The sequence below is a fragment of the Vanacampus margaritifer genome, chromosome 6 (genome assembly GCF_051991255.1).
Source record: "Vanacampus margaritifer isolate UIUO_Vmar chromosome 6, RoL_Vmar_1.0, whole genome shotgun sequence".
Lineage (NCBI taxonomy): Eukaryota > Metazoa > Chordata > Actinopteri > Syngnathiformes > Syngnathidae > Vanacampus > Vanacampus margaritifer.
Window position 1 is genome coordinate 2,227,501 of NC_135437.1, and position 21,391 is coordinate 2,248,891.

Below are 21,391 nucleotides of genomic sequence, written 5' to 3' on the forward strand. Positions count from 1 at the left end.
CTCACAGCAGATGTGTTTTTTTGTGTGTGTGGGGGGGGGGGGGGGGACGAAACATAATGTACTTTATGGTTAAAATGATTTTTATTTAACCTTTATTTATTTTTTAAATCACTGCAGGTACATGACCAAAAAACACACATTTAAATTGTTTAGGTTTTTTTTCATCAGCAAGACCAATGTCCCCGAAAAGAGCTGGCAAAAAAAGAAGAAAATGGTGTTTAAATGTTGTCATTTAATATGTTAAAAATTAAGGAAGTTATATTTTTAATATCTGTCTAATGAAGCGGGCAAAATGAATCCTTCCTTGTTTTAGTCTTAAAACAATAGAATGACAGTGATCAGTTTTTAAGAAAAGTAATGAAGCTGAAACCTTGAGGCTTCACAGTTTGCTTAAGTGTGGACTAGATTTAATTTCGTTAACAAAAACTAAACAAAAATATTTTCGGCAACAAACATTTTTCACCCGACAAAAACTAGACTAAAGCCCCCATTCAATAAACAACACCTGGGACTAAACCGGTATGCATTTTCATTGACTTATGAAGACGAGACAAAAATGTCATCCACTTAAAGACCGGAAAGAAATCTATGGACATTTTAGTTCATAAACAAAGATGAGACAAAAATTATATGATTTAGTAACAAACTTTTTTAGTGGTGGTTGTTGATAACGTAACATTAATTTAACGACTATGATGTTCCACCAATAACGTTAATCTCACCACTAACTAATACAGACTAATTTACTAACTCGTAGCATGGAGCATAGTAGTCACTTGTTGATATACTGTAATTGTGTGAAGTTGTTTTTCAACAAAATGATGAGTGAAAATTATATAAAATTTTATGTGAAATGGTTTAAGATCAGATGGAAATGTTCAATGTAAAGTGGTAAAATGATATAGTATATTTAGTGTATTTGTATTTAAAGAGAAATATTATTGTAATATGCCTTTATTTATTTTTAAACTGGATACTTGGATAAATGGGTTTGCATCTAGACTAGATACAGTAATCTCAACAATCATTCATAGCGACCAAACAGGCTTTATTAAAGATTGTCACTCTACTAATAATATTGGGAGAATATTTAACCTTATTAGCATGTCACAGCGGCATGATAAAAAGGCAGTTATTATATCATTGGATGCAGAAAAAGTTTTCGACAAAGTTAACTGGTCCTTCCTCTTTGCTGTTTTAAATAAATTTGGCTTTGGGAAGTCATTTATTCACTGGGTGTCAGTATTATATGATTCTCCTAAAGCTACAGTTACTACTAATGGGATTATATCTCAGAATTTTACTCTGCAGAGAGGCACAAGACCGGGATGCCCACTGTCCCCTTAATTATTTGCAGTATTTATTAAACCGCTTGCATTAGCCTTACGCCAGGAAAGAAGGATTCAAGGAATTCACTCTGGGGTAACAGAACATAAAATTAATCTATATGCCGATGATATTTTACTTTATTTAGAAAAGCCTGTTATTTCGAATAAGGGGAAGTATTTAACTTAATAACTAATTTCTCACAGTTATCAGATTATTCTATTAACTGGACAAAATCAACACTACTACCTATTACAGAAAATTCATGGAACCCTGCAAGCCAGGACCCACACTACTCATTTCCTATAGGTAATTTAAAATACTTAGGCATAAATATCCCACCTAAATTAACTGATTAAATTCATTTAAACTTTACTCCACTTCTGGATAGCATTTATCGTGACTTGGAGCGCTGGAATAATCTTCCTATTTCTCTAATAGGATGAATAGCCACCATTAAAATGAAAGTTTTACCCAAAATAAACTCTTTTTTCTCAATGATTCCATTTAAACCTACGGCTAACTGGTTCCAGTTGTTGGACTCGGCCGTTACAAAATTTTACTGGAATAAAAAAAAAAGCAAAGATTAGTCCATCTACTCTTCAGAAAAGTAAATCCAAAGGCGGTCTAGAGGCACCAAATTTTATGCACTACTATATAGCTAACCAGCTACAATATATCATTCTATGGGCACAACCCAACAGAGATACTAACTGTTGGCTGGAACTAGAACAGAAGGATTGTAATAACCTCAGACTTCTAGATTTACTCTTTATTACAACATCGATTAAGCGACATAATTGTTTTAAAAACCCAATGATTTCCGCCACCCTGACTGCCTGGTGGAAGGCACTAGAAATTACAAAAGCCCAAGTGGAGCCCTATGGGCTTTCTCCCCTATGGCATAACCCCCACTTTCAACTTAACTCTTTCACTGCCATGGACGTTAACTCTTTTACTGCCAAAGACGTTAAATGACGTTCTGCAAAAACCTACGGAGGAGCGCCAAAGACGTTAAAAGACGTCCTCCCATTTTTTTTTTTTTTTTTTGGAAACGGGTGCTGGGAAGGCTTGCGGAGCTCTCCTGAAAGTTTTAAGCAGGTTTTTTGAGCCTAATGACTATTTTTGGCCCCTAGAGGGCAGCGATGACTCTCTTTTGACAAGATCGGGTGGGCGTCAGTAGAGGCGGAGCTAGAGCGTTGAGCAGGAGATCAGAAAACAAAGGAAAAATGGCGGCCGGTCGCGAGGAGCTAACGCCAGAGACGTTTTTTTCAAAGACCAAAAGCATCGCTAAAAAAGCACATTGTTGATGACGATGATCATCATCGATGATGAAGATGATGGTGACTCCGTGGTTGGAAAGCATTGACGCGGCAGTAGAAGACGTTAGATGGAGCTAGATGGAGGAGGGAACGGGCAATGGCGAGCGTTTGCAAGCAGCTCTACACTTACAAGACGAAAGGCATCGACCAACGCTAAAATAGTACATTGATGACGACGGTGATCATCCTCGATGATGATGAAGGTGAATCCGAGCTTGACGGCGAAATTGGAACCGCTGACGCGGCGGCTATGACGGTGTCGTAACGCGGAGCGCAACCGAGCACGCACAGGCGGACGTTCGATCGGACGACGGAGAGTGCCCCGAGTCCAATGCATATTCATCGGAGGAAGTGTGTACAGTCTGCTACTTGCTTTTTATTCCCCGGAAAAAAAGGCCGTCAAGAAAGTGTAACGTTTGCACGCAAAACGGACCAATGTGAAAGTGAAAGTAAACTGTTGTGCGAGTCCTGGCGTCTCCTTGCACGCAGGAGAGCGTTACAAAAGGAAAAACTGTATTTGAAACATCCACATAATTGTAAGTAGTACCACAGTTGCACACATTTGTAAATAGTTTGCGAAATTGTTTTGTCAAATTGTTACACTGTTGAATGGAAATAAACGTATTTTGCAATCAAAAAACACTTTTTCATTGTTGGTGAAAGCGTTTTACAGAAGTAAAGCACTATTTAGGTGTTTGTGGCATCATTCATGGACAAAAAGAAGTGTAGAATAGAGTGCATGAAATAACATTGTTTCACAAAAAGCTATTTTTCTCGGCTTTTTGTTTCAAAAGAGAGAATTTCGGTGAAACTAACCATTTTCTATTGTTGATTACTGAAGAACGGAATAAGGTAGAAACAAACTTTTCTGATGAAAGATGAGAGTTCAATCTTTCATTTGGTAGTATGTGTGTTTCCCCGAGTCCAATGCATATTCATCGGAGTAGTGGGTACAGTCTGCTACTTGCGATTCCCCGGAAAAAAAGGCCGTCATGAAAGTGTAACGTCTGCACGCGCAACGGACAATCGAAGTAAAATGTATCTGTTGTGCAAATCCTGCTCCGTCTCCTTGCACGCAGGGCAGTGTTACAAAAAGAAAAACTGTATTTGAAACATCCACATAATTGTAAATAGTACCACAGTTGCACACATTTGTAAATAGTTTGCGAAATTGTTTTGTCAAATTGTTAAAAAAAAGCTCTTTTTCTCCGCTTTTTCTTTCAAAACAGAGCATTTCGGTGAAACTAACTTTTTTCTATTGTTGATTACTGAAGAACGGAATAAGGTAGAAACAAACTTTTTTTTCTGATGAAAAATGAGAGTTCAATCTTTCATTTGGTAGTATGTGTGTTTCCATAGTCCAAACACAACATTTTCTGTGGACCTTGAAAGATCAGTCAAAATGCTTAAATCGGCTGGCACTGGCGACGTCCCGTTTCTGAAAACGTCTGGCAGTCAAAGAGTTAACAACCAATCATTTTATTAGGTGTGTGGGAGCAGAAAGGAATTACACATCTCCACCATCTCTTCTCAGATAATATGTTTATATCATATACATCCTTGCTCCAAAAATATAAAATTAAAAACGGAAATGTTCTACATTATCTGCAAGTTAAAAGTATAATAAAGAAACAAATTCCAACACTTCAGGGTACAAACTCTGAATATCAACCAATGGTCTAACCTCCTCATAAATCAAATTTTAATGGAAAAAATATCTGCCTCAAATAAAAACCAAATATCAAAATTTATAGAAACATGGTCAACGTATATAGAATCCTTTAACCTAAATCTGGTTACTTAATTCTGCCTGTTAGCGAGAGCCACCACATCGCGATAACTTATATTGTCAATTTGTAACTAATGGTTGTGTTTTTATAGTCAGGAACCCAGTTGCTGCCAGCAGGATCGAGCAGACTACATCAAACTACACCTTACAGTCACCAACTCCTCAAGATTCACTTCCAATGGGCACTAAGGGTTAATATTCGGGGGCTTGTTTAGGGGGCGTGTTGGGGTGGGGGGCGCTCCTGGATTTGCTCTCCGGCTGGTGGCCCCTGCGGGTCCCGGGGGTTGTCCCTTGACGCTGCCGTGGCTTCAGGGGCCCTGGGGGGTTGTGCTTGCTCTGTCCTGGCCGGGGTCGACGGCTCCCCTCTTTGGTGGAGGTTTTCATGCATGCCAGATCCACCACGCCAGCATCTACCAAAATTCAAACACAATCTGCTTCTTTCTCTGGTCGTTGAATTGGTGGAGGCTGATGTCTGTGGATCTCACTCTGCTTCATCTATCCTTCCTTCCTTTCCTCAGTCTCCTTTGGTCTCTTGAGGTCTCCCTAATTTGTTGGAATTTAGATGTTTCTGGAGTTGATGAAAGACTCTGGTTGGTAACCCGGTGGGTAGTAGGGAATGTCTGGTCGGTGCTGCATTTCACTTTCCTTTCTTTTCTTTGATCCTTCCTTGACCTTGGCCGTCTCGTCTTCTCAAGAGATGAGGCCCAGGGTCGTGTCGTCAGCAAACTTAAGCAGTTTCACCGACGGCTGGAGAGAAACACAGCTTGGTATACAGCGAGAAGAATAGCGGTGACAGGTAGTTTTAATTTCATCAACAAAAAATTAACAATAATAATAATAATAATAAAAATAAAATAATCTCGTCAACACATATTTTTCACCCAACTAAAACTAGACTAGACTAAAACCCTCATTGATGAACAACAACTGGGACTAAATCAGTATGCAATTCCGTAGACGAATGAAGATGAGATGAAAATGTAGCTCACATAATAAAAACTGGACTAAAATCTATGGACATTTTAGTTCACGAACAAAAACGAGACTTTGATTTTGTAAAATGTTGTCACTGCTAATCTGTCACTGTGACACTGTCATGTGACACACAGTGACACACCCCCTTTCAAATCTGCAGCTAACGAGTGCAATATGCACAAACACATGGGACAGACAGAAGGTAGATTCATGGTGAAAGTAAAAAAAAAAAAAAGAAGTAAAAATATAGTTGTAATGTAAAATTAATCCAACGGCTATAACGCTCCAACAATAATGTTAAACCGCTAACAAATGCTGGCTAACTAACTAACTAGCTCGTAGCATGGAACCATAGTAGCCACTTGTTGATACATTGTAATTGTGTGTGTTTTGTGTGTTCTTTTTCATCAAAAAGATGACAGGAAATTTTATGTGAAATAGTTTTAGATCCAAAACAATCTACTGGAAGAAAAAAAAAAAACGGGGTTAAATGATTGTCCCAACTAAAACGTGACTAAAACTAGATGAATAAAATTATGTTTTCTTGGACTCAAATGCTAGATTTATAATCAACAAAGTTGACAAAATAAAAACGGGATGAGGTTGAGTAACTACGATAAAAACTAACAAGTGGGATTGAAACTGAGACTAAATTTTAAAAATGGCGGATAAAATTAACACTAGTTACAGGACACATTCCTGCGGGGAGCCAGTGCTGATGGATCTGGAGCAGGAAATGCCTCTTTAGCATGTCATTCTTGTATCCCACTCTCCAAGCATGGCTCATTGATTTATGCTCAGTACAACCGTTACACTAAGTGTGGGTTAATTGGTCATAACAGGATTGAGGCACAAGTATAACAAAAATGTCTTGGTGACATTTGACATCTTAACAATCACAACTGATTGCCTAACCCTAATCCTTACCCTAACGCCAACCAAAATCCAATTCAAACCTAAACTCTAAAACCAAGTCTTGACCCTCAAAAAGAGGTCTGAACTTGTGGGACCAACGTACAAGGACAAGTCGGTCCCCACAATGGTAGTTAAACCAGTAAAAAATTAAGTGTGGGCCCCATAATGTAGCACAGACAAAGACACACACACACAATTTTCTATTAGTCTAAGATGTATGAGAAAATCAATGTCATTCAACTCTCTCATTTAGGATGCTATACCTACAACCGTAAGGAGTCACTAGATCTTTCAGCTCTAACATGGAGACCCCCCCCCCCCCCAAAAAAAAAAACAAAACACAGCAAAGAGTGCATTCCAGAAGAGATCTGGAAAGGCAGGAATGCCAGCACTAAAGTAAAGTTTCGTGAGAGGACTGAATAGGACTAATTTGAACTGTTTGCTTCCAATGATCATCATGGGGAATGGGAGGTTACTCGCCAACTGACAGCTATTACAAAACTGCAGTTGTTTACCTTCAACAACCAGCTGCAGCCAACACGAGTGACGTCATACACGCTGTGTTTGCGAGGTTACAATTTCACAATCCTGGCGCACTCAGACTGGTCACTGGAGACTTCATGTTTCTTTCTCATGTACAACAATTCACACATGTAGACTATGAAATCCTGTGGGGAGTCTGACCACAACAATGTCACAACACCAACAGGTGCAACAGCAGCCAGCCAACATTAAAGTGACATTGTGTAATAATTTGTCGCCATCTAGTGGTGAACTAGTAATTCGTTCAATTAAAAAAAACAACACTTTCATTAATATGCAAAAATATATTTTCTATCAAACTAACGTATTAAAAAATATATATATATATAGTCTCTACTAATGCCTAACATACAGAAGAGAACACATTTATGTAGTTTAACGGTGTTTATGACACTTAATTAGCTACTTAGCGAACTTCAACGTGGTACTCAGCTAGCACTGTCACCCCGGAAGCTGGCTGCTGGTCTGATCTGCCGCCCCTTGCAGCTGCAGCAGTGTAGCAAGTCTTTCCAGGTGTCGTACGGCTTTGCATCTGCTCCACCAACTGCAACTGTAGTGACACCACAGAAAGCAGACTTCCTTCCTCAGCTCAGAGGTATCGTCGTCCTGATTGACACTGGGTCTGGCTGGCCAATCTTCCGGGGTGACAGTGCTAGCTGAGTCCTAGCGTGGATTGAAGGGTGTCAACTCTGTCTTGGGTGAGCCAGAGATCGAAGCTGTCGGATCTGGCCTCTTTGGGTAGGTGTTTGACGATGCTTGGCTCATTACTTGCCCACTGTTGTAGGTCAAATCCGCCAGCAGCTTGGAGCTCCCGGAGTCTGTCGACCAGACGTCTGATTTCCTCAGGCATAGGGAGGCTCTGCAGTAGGTTGTCCAAGTAAAAACATCTCAACGGAGAACCTCATGTCATCTCCTGGCTGGCTATGTTCGGCTACATGACGTTGCAGGGCGAACGTGGCGCACCACAGGATACAAGTGGTGCCAAACAGTAAGACCTGCCACTCGTATGCTTCTGGAGGGTCATCTTTGGTCAAGTCATGCCAGACGAACCGAAGGAGGGAACAGTCTGCAGGGAGGAGGCGAACATTCCCTTAATATCTGCTCTAAGGGCGACAGCGTATTCCCGGAAGCGTAACAGCACTCCAAGAAGTGATGCTCCGAGAGTGGGTCCGGGCAACAGTGAATTGTTTAGGCTTTGGCCTCTGTACTGATAAGAGCAATTGAAGATGATTCTGTTTTTGCGACGATGGCTTATAATGTGGTGAGGGATGTACCACTTTTCTCCCTCTTGGTTGACTTCTTCTGGGCTTAGTTTGGAGACGGAGCCCGCATCCACACGCTTCTGGATCTCTGTGGTCTCACGCTCTGGGTCTTTAGCCAGCCGTTGTTCTGTGCTCCACAGACTTGGAATGACGGCTTCTTCGGGGCGGTGGAGGATATGCATGCCTCCATTGCGCAGAAATGGTGTGGCATAGCAAAGGACCCCGGCTACGTCTACGCCAATGGCCTGTTCTTCGAGCAGGGCCATGGCTGCTTGATCTTTTTTCGACCTGGTAACAACCCTTCTCTCTTCTGTAGGGAAGAGTGTTGAGTTGCCAAAGTCTTTCTACGTTCCTGAACAGCTCTGAATCAACTGGGGAAACTGATGTCACCAGACACTGCTTTGGACGTAAGGACTTCTGGACGAACTTCGCCGGACCCTGGAGGGCCCAACCTAATCTGGTATGGATGGCTTCAGGTCCACCTGGAGTGCCCAGTCTGATTGTCTCAATGGCGGTAATCAGTTGCGGGTGGTCGGACCCAATAAGCACCAACGGTCTGACGTTCTGGAGGGGCTTGATTAGTAATCTAACCAGGTGCGGGTACCTCTGCTGGAGTCGGTCCATTGGGTAAGATTGGTCAGCCAGACCAAGGCGTGCTGTGGTGAATGCCTTAGAGACTTGGTAGCTGGTCTTTGGGTCATCATCAGGAGAGATATTGAAGGACACTGTAGAACCACGGAGAGTCTGAACGTCTTGGCAGATTGTCCGCAGGGGGAGGTCCTCCTGTCTACCTCGTATACCAAGATCTCGAGCAGCTGCTGAGAGTCGCATCGTCCTTTCAGACCCGTCGTCAAGGGTGGCATAGGTGGTTATGGTACGGTTGCCGTGACGAAGAAGAACTTGGACTACCTTCAGTAAGGTGGGCTCTCTGGTGGGCGATCGACGTACAGGACCTGAGTAGTGGGACTCACTTGGCAACTGTCTTCACTAGCTGAAGGTCTCTGTTGTCTGTTGTTAACTTCATGAAGGACCTGTAGATGTTAACCTTGGCACAAGCTGCAGGGCTTCTTCAGGTCACACTGAGCTGCTAGGTGGGGCCTTGCACAACGCCAGCACCTCTTGTGGGTCTTAATCCAGTCCATGAGCTTGTCTTTGCTCAGCTTTGTGACTTTGGCGCATTGGCTGAGAAAGTGCTCCTTGTTTTTGCAGAAAGGTCAATAGGGCTTGGCTTTCCCCTTTTTCTTCTTCAAGCCCCTCGCAGGAGGACTGTGGTTCTCAGGGCTCTCTGCGCCATGGAGAACAGTAACAATTCTCCTCTCCCCGCTGGGCCTGGGGTTCGGGGATGCCGCCCGTCCTCCAGTGCCCCCATCTCCCCTTCTTTCCCTGGTGTTCCGTCCCTCTGCATGGTGGGGTGGGCGCGGTTGCCCTCTCCGCTCCGCTGCCCGGCCCCTCTTCGGCGCAGATGCCTGGGTGCGGTGTGTCCCCGGGGTCTGGGGGTCGGGGGCTGGGGGGCTGTCGGTGGGTGGTGGTGGGGGCGGGGGCGGCTTGGTTGGGGGGGGGGTGTGGGTGCCGGGGTGGGGGGTGCTGGGGTGGGGGGTGTCTGGGGATTTGGGGACCTGGGGGCGGTTGGGGCTGGGTTGGGGTGGATGGCGGGGGTGGGAGGGGGCGGGGGGGTCATGGGGGGAGTGGGGGTTGTGGGCCGGTGGGGTGCCTGGTGGGCCTGCAGTGCCCCGTCCTGCTGCGTTGGGTTGGGGGCGCGGGCCGCGTTGGGGTGGGGGGGCGCTCCTGCTCCTGGGTTTGCTCTCCGGCCGGTGGCCCCTGCGGGGCCCGGGGGTCGTCCTTTGGCGCTGCCGCGGCCTGGGGGGCCCTGAGGTGTTGCGCTTGCTCTGTCCTGGCGGGGGTTGACGGCTCCCCTCTTTGGTGGAGATTTTCATGCATGCCAGATCCACCACACCAGCATCTATCGAAACTCAGACACAATTTGTTTCTCCCTCAGGTCATTGATTCGGTGGAGGCGGGTGTCTGTGGATCTCACTCTGCTTCGTCTGTCCTTTCTACCTTTCCTCAGTTTCTCCTTCGGGCCCTTGAGGTCTCCCTGATTTGTTGGAATTTAGATGTCTCTGGGGTTGGTGAAGGACTCTGGTTAGTGGCCCGGTGGGTGGTGTCTGGTCGGTGCTGGGCTTCGCTTTTCTTTCTTTTCTTTGGTCCCTCTTCGGGTCTCCTGGCGGCCCCACGACTCTGGCTGGATTTTGAAGTGTTCGGTTTAGGTGAACGGTATGGGAATTCTTTTTTTTTTTTACACGCACGCACGCACGCACACACACACACACACACACACACACATACCAAAAAAAAAAAAAAATAATAATAATAATAATTTAAAAAAAAAAGGAGAACAATGATGATGATGACATGTCAAATGATCAATACTGAGCTCTCCCCAAAATAAAAATAAAAAAAAGAAAAAAAAAAGAAAAAAGAAAAAAGAGAACAGTAACAATTCGAGATCCCTGGTGACTCTTGGACTTGGATGCTTGCTTCTCTTTCACCGCTATGGGTGCTGTTGGCCCATCAAAGTCTCGACACCATGATTCATATTTGAGCCATTGGGGCAGATCGAGCAGAGTGGGAAACGGCGCCTGCCTGCTGGAATGTGCATCGACGGAAGTCTGCTCGCTGCTCTGGAGGGAGTTTGCTAAGAAGTCTCGCTACATGAGACCCACAGCGAAGTTCGGCGTCACCATCAGTGCCCAATGTCTTGAGTAGACCGACCAACGACTGCACATGGAGGGCGAACCGCTTGAAGGCTGCGGTGTCACCATGACGAATATCAGGTGAATCAAGGACACTGGATTTATTTTTAAGGGCTAATTGGTGGGGCTGACCAAATTTCTCATTGAGAGCATACATGGTGTCAGTGTAGGGAGTAGGTGAGTTGAGGTAAGAATCTGCGATTAACTCTTTCACTGCCACTGACGTTTAAAGACGTCAAGTAAAAACCTACGGATCACTGCCAATGACGTCAAGACGTCATCCAATGATTTTTTATTTTTTTTTTGAAAAGGGTAGACGAAACCCTTCCGCATGTCTGGTGAAAGTTTCCAGTCTGTCTGTTGTGCCTAATGACTATTTTTGGCCCCTAGAGGGCAGCGATGACTCTCTTTTGACAAGATCGGGTGGGCGTCAGTAGAGGCGGAGCTAGAGCGTCGAGCAGGAGATGAGAATGGAAGACAAAGGAAAAATGGCGGCCGGTCGCGAGGAGCTCACGCCCGAGACGTTTTTTTCAAAGACCAAAAGCATCGCTGAAAGAGCACATTGTTGACGACGATGATCATCATCGATGATGAAGATGAGGGTGGTGACTCCGTGGTTGAGAAGCACTGACGCGGCAGTAGAAGACGTTAGATGGAGCTAGATGGAGGAGGGAACGGGCAATGGCGAGCGTTTGCAAGCAGCTCTACACTTACAAGACGAAAGGCATCGACCAATGCTAAAATAGTACATTGATGACGACGATGATCATCCTCGATGATGATGAAGGTGAATCCGAGCTTGACGGCGAAATTGGAACCGCTGACGCGGCGGCTATGACGGTGTCGTAACGCGGAACACAACCGAGCACGCACAGGCGGACGTTCGATTGGACGATGGACAGTGCCCCGAGTCCAATGCATATTCATCGGAGGAAGTGTGTACAGTCTGCTACTTGCTTTTTATTCCCCGGAAAAAAAGGCCGTCAAGAAAGTGTAACGTTTGCACGCAAAACGGACCAATGTGAAAGTGAAAGTAAACTGTTGTGCGAGTCCTGGCGTCTCCTTGCACGCAGGAGAGCGTTACAAAAGGAAAAACTGTACTTGAAACATCCACATAATTGTAAGTAGTACCACAGTTGCACACATTTGTAAATAGTTTGCGAAATTGTTTTGTCAAATTGTTACACTGTTGAATGGAAATAAACGTATTTTGCAATCAAAAAACACTTTTTCATTGTAGGTGAAAGCGTTTTACAGAAGTAAAGCACTATTTAGGTGTTTGTGGCATCATTCATGGACAAAAAGAAGTGTACAATTCACTAGAGTGCATGAAATAACATCGTTTCACAAAAAGCTCTTTTTCTCCGTTTTTTGTTTCAAAAGAGAGAATTTCGGTGAAAGTAACCATTTTCTATTGTTGATTACTGAAGAACGGAATAAGGTAGAAACAAACTTTTTTTCTGATAAAGCTAAAATATGAAAGCTGAGAGTCCAATCTTTCATTTGGTAGTATGTGTGTTTCCATAGTCCAAACACAACATTTTCTGTGGACCTTGAAAGATCACTCAAAATGTTTAAATCGGCTGGCAGTGGGGACAACCCGTTTCTGAAAACGTCTGGCAGTGAAAGAGTTAACTTTGCCTTTTCAAACTTCAAATGGTCCACTAGGATTTGGTATTTGAAGAGTTCGGTCCCTTCCACTGGCAGGAGGTTCTCCAGCGCTAACTTCATTTATTTATTTTTCTGAGAGAGCTCAGTATTCTTCATTCAGTAATCTTACCGCTTCGAGATGTCATCATCATTGCTCTCTCTTTTTTTTCCTTTTTCTTTTTTTTTGTATATGCGTGAGTATGTGCATGTGCATGTGCGTGTGTGTGCATGTGCGCAGAGTGTGTAGTCAATTCACCTAAAACCTATTAAAAATTTGTTGTCAGGAGACCCGAGGAAGGATCAAAGAAAAGAGAGAAAAAAAGTGAAATCCAGCACCGACCAGACATCACCTACTACCCATCGGGTTACTAACAAGAATCTTTCACCAACCCCAGAAACATCTAAATTCCAACAAATTAGGGAGACCTCAAGAGGCCAAAGGGAAAGACTGAGGAAAGGAAGGAAGGATAGATGAAGCAGAGTGAGATCCACAGACATCAGCCTCCACCAATTCAACGACCAGAGAAAGAAGCAGATTGTGTTTGAATTTTGGTAGATGCTGGTGTGGCGGATCTGGCATGCATGAAAACCTCCACCAAAGAGGGGAGCCAGGACAGAGCAAGCACAACCCCCAGAGCCCCCCAGGCCATGGCAGCGCCAAGGCACAACCTCCGGGCCCCGCAGGGGCCACCGGCCGGAGAGTGGAGCAAGGAGCGCCCCCCACCCAAACACGGCCCGCGCCTCAAGCCCAACTCAGAAGAACGGGGCACGGCAGGCCCACCAGACACCCCACCGGCCCACAGCCCCCGCTCCCCCCTTAACCCTTAGTGCCCATTGGAAGTGAATCTTGAGATGGTGACTCTAAGGTGTCATTTTATGTGGTCTGCTCGATCCTGCTGGCAGCAACTGGGTTCCTGACTATAAAAACACAACCATTAGTTACAAATTGCCAAATACAGAAACAGCAATATAAGTTATCGCAATGTGGTGGCTCTCACTAACAGGCAGAATTAAGTAACCAGATTTAGGTTAAAAGATTCTATATACGACCATGTTTCTAGAAATTTTGATATTTGGTTTTTATTTGAGGCAGATATTTTTTCCATTAAAATGTGATATTTGTTGTTAGGTCACCTAACAAATGCAAGTTTGAAGATAAAGGTATCCTACAGTCCAAGATAGCGGAAAGTTTTTCTAAGACTTTAGTCCAGAAATACATAAAGCATGAAAATAAGTGTCGGCAGTGTTTTGTAAGAGTCCCATTTTCTTCATCATATATTGAGTAATGTATGTTCTATGAATAATTTTATATTGGATAAGTTGTATCAGTATACGAAAGTAACATATATTTTTGTTGTTGTCGGTAAAAGCTTTGTAATATCTTTAGCTAAAACAGGCGGTTGGAACGTACCGTGAAGTGTTGGAAATAGTTTCTTTATCATATTTTTAACTTGCAGATAATGTAAAATAATTCAGTTTTTTATTTTGTATATTTCGAGCAAAGATGTATATGATATAAACATATTATCTGAGAAAAGATGGTGGAGATGTGTAATTCCTTTCTGCTCCCACACACCTAAATAAAACGATTGGTTGTTAAATTGAAAGTCGGGGTTATGCCATATGGGAGAAAGCCCGCAGGACTCCAATTGGGCTTTTGTAATTTCTAGTGCCTTCCACCAGGCGGTCAGGGTGGCGGAAATCATTGGGTTTTTAAAACAATTGTGTCGCTTAATCGATGTTGTAATAAAGAGTCAATCTAAAAGTCTGACGTTATTACAATCCTTCAGTTCTAATTCCAGCCAACAGTTAGTATCTCTGTGGGGTTGTGCCCATAAAATTATATATTGTAGCTGGTTAGCTATATTGTAGTGCATAAAATGTGGTGCCTCTAGACCTCCTCTGGATTTACTTGTCTTGAAGAGTAGATAGACTAATCTTTGCTTTTTTTTTATTCTAGTAGAATTTTGTAACGGCCGAGTCCAACGACTGGAACCAGTTAGACGTAGGTTTGAATGGAATCATTGAGAAATTATTTGGGGTAAAACTTTCATTTTGATGGTGGCCTATTAGAGAAATGGGAAGATTATTCCAGCGCTCCAAGTCACTGTAAATGCTATCCAGAAGTGGATTCAAGTTTAAATGAATTAAATCAGTTAATTTAGGTGAGATTTTTATGCCTAAGTATTTTAAATTACCTATATGAAATGAGTAGAAATGAGTAATCTGATAACTGTGAGAATTTAGTTATTAAGTTAAATACTTCCCCTAGCGAGATAGCAGGTTTTTCTAAATAAAGTAAAATATCATCGGCATATAAATTAATTTTGTGTTCTGTTACCCTATAGTGTATTCCTTGAATCTTTCTTTCCTGGCGTATAGCTAATACAAGCGGCTCAATAACTATTGCAAATAATAAAGGGGACAGTGGGCATCCCTGTCTTGTGCCCCTCTGTAGAGTAAAACTCTGAGATGTAATCCCATTAGTAGTAACTGTAGCTTTAGGAGAATCATATAATACTGACACCCAGTGAATAAATGACTTCCCAAAGCCAAATTTATTTAAAACAGCAAAGAGGAAGGACCAGATAACTTTGTCGAAAACTTTTTCTGCATCCAATGATATAATAACTGCCTTTTTATCATGCCGCTGTGACATGCTAATAAGGTTAAATAGCCTCCCAATATTATTAGTATCTCATACAATATCAATAGAATGTGGGTGCGTGCCTGCCGCTGCCTCCTGCCCTTCCTGTCGTCTCCTTCCCCCGTCCCCTCCCCCTCCCCTGTCCGCCCTCCTCCCCCTCCCCTAGGCCGGGGGTTCCATCTGTGGCCCGGGTCTCGGCGCTCTGGGGGCCGGGAGAGTGTGCGGGATCGGTGTTGTGCCCGCCCCGCTCCGGTGGACCTCTGGGCACTTCGGGCGGGCCCCGGTATCCGCGGGGCGAGCCCCGGTATCCGGGGTCCCGGTGGGGTGGGTGGGGGATTGGTGGGCGGATGCGCCTCCCCCCCCCGCCCGGTTGGGGGGGGCCCAGCTGGTCGCTCCTCTTAACTCACTGCACTAGTTTTGCACAATACATTTTAGGGCACATAACACACTTTGGGTGGGAGTGGGGTAGGGTGGAGACACCGTCTCCGCCCTGCAGCTCCCCTCCAATTTTAATGCACCACACAACTGGGGGTGGGGGGGGGGGGGCATCGGTTGGGGCAGGCCGCAGCATGGAGCAGTGCTGCGGTCACCTGTCCCCCGCCGAATTGATTCGGTGGAGGCGGGTATCTGTGGATCCCACTCTGCTTCGTCTGTCCTTTCTACCTTTCCTCAGTTTCTCCTTCGGGCCCTTGAGGTCTCTCTGATTTGTTGGAATTTAGATGTCTCTGGGGTTGGTGAAGGACTCTGGTTAGTGGCCCGGTGGGTGGTGTCTGGTCGGTACTGGGCTTCGCTTTTCTTTCTTTTCTTTGGTCCCTCTTCGGGTCTCCTGGCAGCCCCACGACTCTGGCTGGATTTTGAAGTGTTCGGTTTAGGTGAACGGTATGGGAATTCTTTTTTTTTTTTTTACACGCACGCACGCACACACGCACGCACGCACGCACGCACACACACACACACACACACCAAAAAAAAAAAAGAATGTGGGTGCGTGAATTCAAATGTTTCCAACAAGTTCTAATCAAATGTGTGTGCGTGAATGTGCATTTTTATTAAAGGGACAGTGAGATACTTTTCCTTTGTTGAATATGGTTAACTTCCTCATTTCTTGACCGATTTCAATCGTTTAAATTTTAAACTGTTCAGCTCATTTAAATAAAAAATAAAAAATACATTTAAAAAAAAACATACACAAGATTATTATTATTATTTTTTAAAGGCAATGGAATGGACTGCTATTTAAATAGTGCTTTTTTTAGCTATACTGCCTGGTCTCTCATGTCTGCATAGCAATTGCCTCAGCCAATCATCTGTCTTACTGTTTTGCTAAACTCAACCCCTTTTTTTGTTGGTGTACTCAAGGCTTGGCCTATGTACGGGCGGCCATCTTGGCCAATTGATTAGGTACGCCCAGGATTCTCGCCACTCCGCTCACCCAGGGCGGCGGCCATTTTGGCCAATAGATTAGGTACACCCAGGATTCTCGCCACTACGCTCGCCCAGGGCGGCGGCCATCTTGGCCAATTAATTAGGTACGCCCAGGATACTCGCCACTCTGCTCGCCCAGGGCGGCGGCCATTTTGGCCAATTAATTAGGTACGGCAAGGACTCTCTCCCCCTCGCCCACCCGGGTCGGCGGCCATCTTGGCCAATTTATTAGGTACGCCCAGGATTCTCCCCACTCTGCTCGCCCGGGGCGGCGGCCATCTGGGCCAATTAATTAGGTACGGCAAGGACTCTCTCCCCCTTGCCCACCCGGGTCGGCGGCCATCTTGGCCAATTTATTAGGTACGCCCAGGATTCTCGCCACTCCGCTCGCCCAGGGCGGCGGCCATCTTGGCCAATTAATTAGGTACACCCAGGATTCTCGCCACTCTGCCCACCCAGGGCGGCGGCCATTTTAGCCAATTAATTAGGTACGCCAAGGACTCTCTCCCCCTCGCCCACCCAGGTCGGCGGCCATTTTGGCCAATTGATTTGGTACGCCCAGGATTCTCGCCACTCTGCTCGCCCAGGGCGGCGGCCATCTTGGCCAATTAATTAGGTACACCCTGGATTATCGCCACTCTGCCCACCCAGGTCGGCGGCCATCTTGGCCAATTGATAAGGTACGCCAAGGACTCTCTCCCCCTCGCCCAGCTGGGTCGGCGGCCATCTTGGCCATTTTACTACTATTAAAATTACTAAAACTACAAACAATACTTATTATGGGACTGCTAGCGAAGCACGTATCAATATCCACCCTAGAAAAGTGGTTTGACACAGATAGAGAGGTAAAGTACACCAACATTTGGCAAACGGTTCAGCGCATGCTTTCCACCTTGCAAGAGTCAGCAGTCCCATTCAAAATTTCCGCGGGAATTTTTCTAGTTAGCCTTACAGTGCCGGGAACTAAATAATCAAATTGAAAAATTTTCACTTCAACTCGTCACCATGGCCACAATCTTTTCTCACTAGACGTCAAATTCTCACATTTTGTAGTCACGAGTGTCTTCTTTCAGACAAACTAACTTTTATTTGGCTAAGGTGTCATTTAGTACCTTTATTTTCACTTTAAGCAAGGAGAAGTCGGACGCTCTCGCCTATCTTTTCCATGTTAAATTCGCCTCCTTTTTCCTCTTCATTTCTGATTAATCATAAGTTTTCAACCTGCTCTCATTTGGTCATTTTTCATCTGATTAAAGAAATGAGAACATGCTCGTGTTCCCCAAACCCTTGCCGTTCTAACGAGCTATTTCTTGAATCTGTATCTTGAACCGTTAAGTCGTGAGAGACTTTTGTTCCAGGTGTGCGTCTCTCATACAATCTCAATGGAATGTTGGGTGCGTGACGTCTCCAAGTCAAATGTATATGCGTTCTTAAAGGGACAATGACATACTTTAGTTGATGTTGATTATGGTTAACTTCCACATTTCTTGACCGATTCCAGTCATTTAAATTTTAAACTGTTCAGCTCATTTACATTTTTTAAAATACATTTTCAGGGACAGTGAGATACTTTTAGTTGATGTTGATTATGGTTAACTTCCACATTTCTTGAGCGATTCCAGTGGTTTGAATTTTAAACTGTTCAGCTCATTTACAAGAGTCAGCAGTCCCATTCAAAATTTCCACGGGAATTTTTCTAGTTATATTATATTATTAGTATGTTTTTTTTTAATAGGTTTTAGGTGAACTAATGAATACACACAGACACACTCACACGCACGCACGCACGCACGCACGCACACACATACACGTACTCACCCACATACAAAAAAGAAAAAATATATATATATAAAAAAAGGAGAGCAATGATGACATGTCAAATCGAATGAACAATACTGAGCTCTCCAGGAAAAAAAATAAATAAAAAAATAAAAATAAAAATACAGAAAAATAAATTGAAAAAAAGTCCCATAGGAATGAATGGGAAACCGAAAGTGATCAAATCAGATCAAGCACCTTTTTCCAAGACACACTGCGCGCGCATACATTAACCGACGATATGAATTTTAGCTCATTTTGTAGCAATTTTTCCCATCTTTAGCTCACTGTCGAAATTTTTTTTAAGGAATGTAAGCTCTCCCCTCTGTGCGGGTTCAAAGACAGTGAGCAAACGGGAGACAAATAGCCTTTTAACATTGGTGTGTATTGCATCGGCTTCAGTGGAGCAATTAGCCTCAGAGTGACGGGAACCAAAAAATCTATTTCCAAAAGTTTCACTTCAACTCGTCACCATGGCCACAATCTTTGCTCACTAGACATCAAATTCTCACATTTTGTAGTGACAAGTCTCTTCTTTCAGACAAACTAACTTTATTTGGCTAAGGGGTCATTTAGTACCTTTATTTCCACTTTAAGCGAGGAGAATGCGGACTCTCTCGCCTATTTTTTCCATGTTAAATTCAGGCGACTTTTACCCTTCATTTCTGATAAATCATAAGTTTTCAACCTGCTCTCATTTGGTCATTTTTCATCCGATTAAAAAAATGAGAACATGCTCATGTTCCCCCCTTGCCATTCTAACGAGCCATTTCTTGAATCTGTATCTTGAACCGTTAAATCGTGAGAGGCTTTTGTTCGAGGTGTGCGTCTCTCATACAATATCAATGGAATGTGGGTGCGTGACGTCTCCAAGTCAAATATGTGTGGGTGAATGGGCATTTTTCTTAAAGGGACAGTAAGATACTTTCAGTTGATGTTGATTATGGTTAACTTCCACATTTCTTGACCGATTCCAGTCGTTTAAATTTTAAACTGTTCAGCTCATTTACAAGAGTCAGCAGTCCCATTCAAAATTTCCGCGGGAATTTTTTTAGTTGTAGTTACTCTAGTTTTTAAGGTGATGCTATTTAGGAGCAAAAAGAAAAAAAAGTGAGCACTACCTTGATGCAGACAGACTGTATGGCATCCTGGTCCTTGGCTTTGGTCACATTCACAGGAGTCTTTGTATGAGGAATATAAGACACAGTGTAGCTTTACTCACAATGGAAAATAGAATGGCATACAGTAATCCCCTGTTTGTCATGGCTCTCCTGTCTCACATTAGAGAACATTACAATAAAGTAGCGCCATGAGATCTGAGTGACACGATTTACGAGTTGTTTTTTTTCCCCAAAATACAAGCCTGGCTGATTTTTTTACTATTTTTTGTGCTTAAACTTGCGAGCAAATTTTTTAAGACACAATCGCTTTTTAGTGGGAGTGAACTCAACTCTTTTCAACTCAATTTAAGGATGCAATTAGACCTACACTGTTTGGTCAATGGTCCGCTTTAAACGGACGAAAGTTCGTTTCCCATTCCTTTTATGCAGGTGTGAATACACAAATGATTATTAGTGTGGATCAAACACCTCAAAAAGTCGGTCTCGGTCTGCTTCCAAATAGACTCAATGCGGTTCACTTCTTGTGATCCGCACAAACTGCGGGACACGTGGCATTTTTGGGCTTAACATGCCATCGTAGCCAAGCATCATGGGGAAAAACTGGCCCATAAGTGAATGTTGGAGGCTACTAAATTAATACATACTTCATATTCTGTTTAGCGACAGGTCGGGGCACGCGGCACATTTTCCCCTTCAGGGTAATACACCCAATCAACAATACTGTTCCAAAATTAAGAAACGGCATCGCGGAACCTCCAGTGAATGAGCTGCTCTTGACACTCGCGATTATTTTGCACCTAACAATACCACAAATATGCAGAGTAGTTATGCTGCATGCAAGAATTCTGTATTTTCCTTTATTCACAGGGTTGTGCTGTGTGCCGCCATCGTCATTTCTCTCAAATGGGAGCGCCGATCGTCACACGTGTTGACGTGTTTACAGAATATTGTTCACTTGTGTAACTGAGCCCACTACAGTGGGATCAATCTGGTAACAATGAACAAGCAGAACTAGTGGCAACAATAATTTTATTAATTTTTACCATATAACATGTGCTAAAGTTGTCTAGTAAAAGATTTAAAAAATTGACATTTTATTAAGGTAAGATCGAAAAAACCTCCACAAACTTAAACTTAGGTAGATGTGGACAAAAAAACACAGGAAACTCATTATTAGTTCAAAATCAAATCCAACCAAATTGTTAGTAATTCAACTCAAAGAGCAAAAATACAAGAGGAAAACAAACAAACAAAAACTAAGTACAGTACTACAAATTTGACCAGCTAAAGTGCATCTGTTATGGGGTTTGTGATATTGCCCTCCTCCACCCAACTTGTAATAGAACGTTCCAGGAGCAGGAAGGGCAGCTGTGTTGTATTCTCAAAACAATGCTTTGCGACTCTTCTCAGCGCATATGCGCCAACTCTACCATCTGAAAATGAGGCAAAAGACCGCTTCTACCAGGAACTAGATGAGCCCCTACAGCGTATTCCCAGCAGTGACAAAATCCTTCTGCTTGGTGAGTTTAATGCCAGAGTAGGGAAAAAACACCTCATATGGAAAGGAGTGATTGGGACGCATGGCATCGGGAAGGTCAACAGCAATGGCTTGAGATTATTCAGTTTCTGTGCAGAGCATGACCTAATAATCGCCAACACAATATTCCAACAGAAAAATAAATTCAAGGCTTCCTGGATGCACCCACGATCGAAGCAATGGCATCTGCTGGATTACATCATCGGGAGGCGCAAGGGCATCAAGGACGTGCACATCACCTGTGCAATGCGAGGTGCTGACTGCTGGACTGACCACCGCATGATCATCTCCAAGTTGCGTGTGACAGT

The 21,391-nt window shown here is 43.7% G+C and overlaps 1 protein-coding gene across 2 annotated transcripts in view; it reads right to left on the minus strand.

The window, feature by feature from the left end:
- Positions 1-3,611: 3,611 nt before the first annotated feature.
- The window catches only part of LOC144053972 (muscarinic acetylcholine receptor M2-like), a 69,400-nt gene continuing 51,620 nt past the window's right edge, over positions 3,612-21,391 (minus strand). For both annotated transcript variants that reach the window (XM_077568945.1, XM_077568941.1), the window contains one exon: positions 3,612-5,184. In XM_077568945.1, coding sequence (XP_077425071.1) covers positions 5,165-5,184 — 20 coding nt within the window. In that variant the 3' untranslated portion in view covers positions 3,612-5,164. The remainder of the gene's footprint in view (positions 5,185-21,391) is intronic.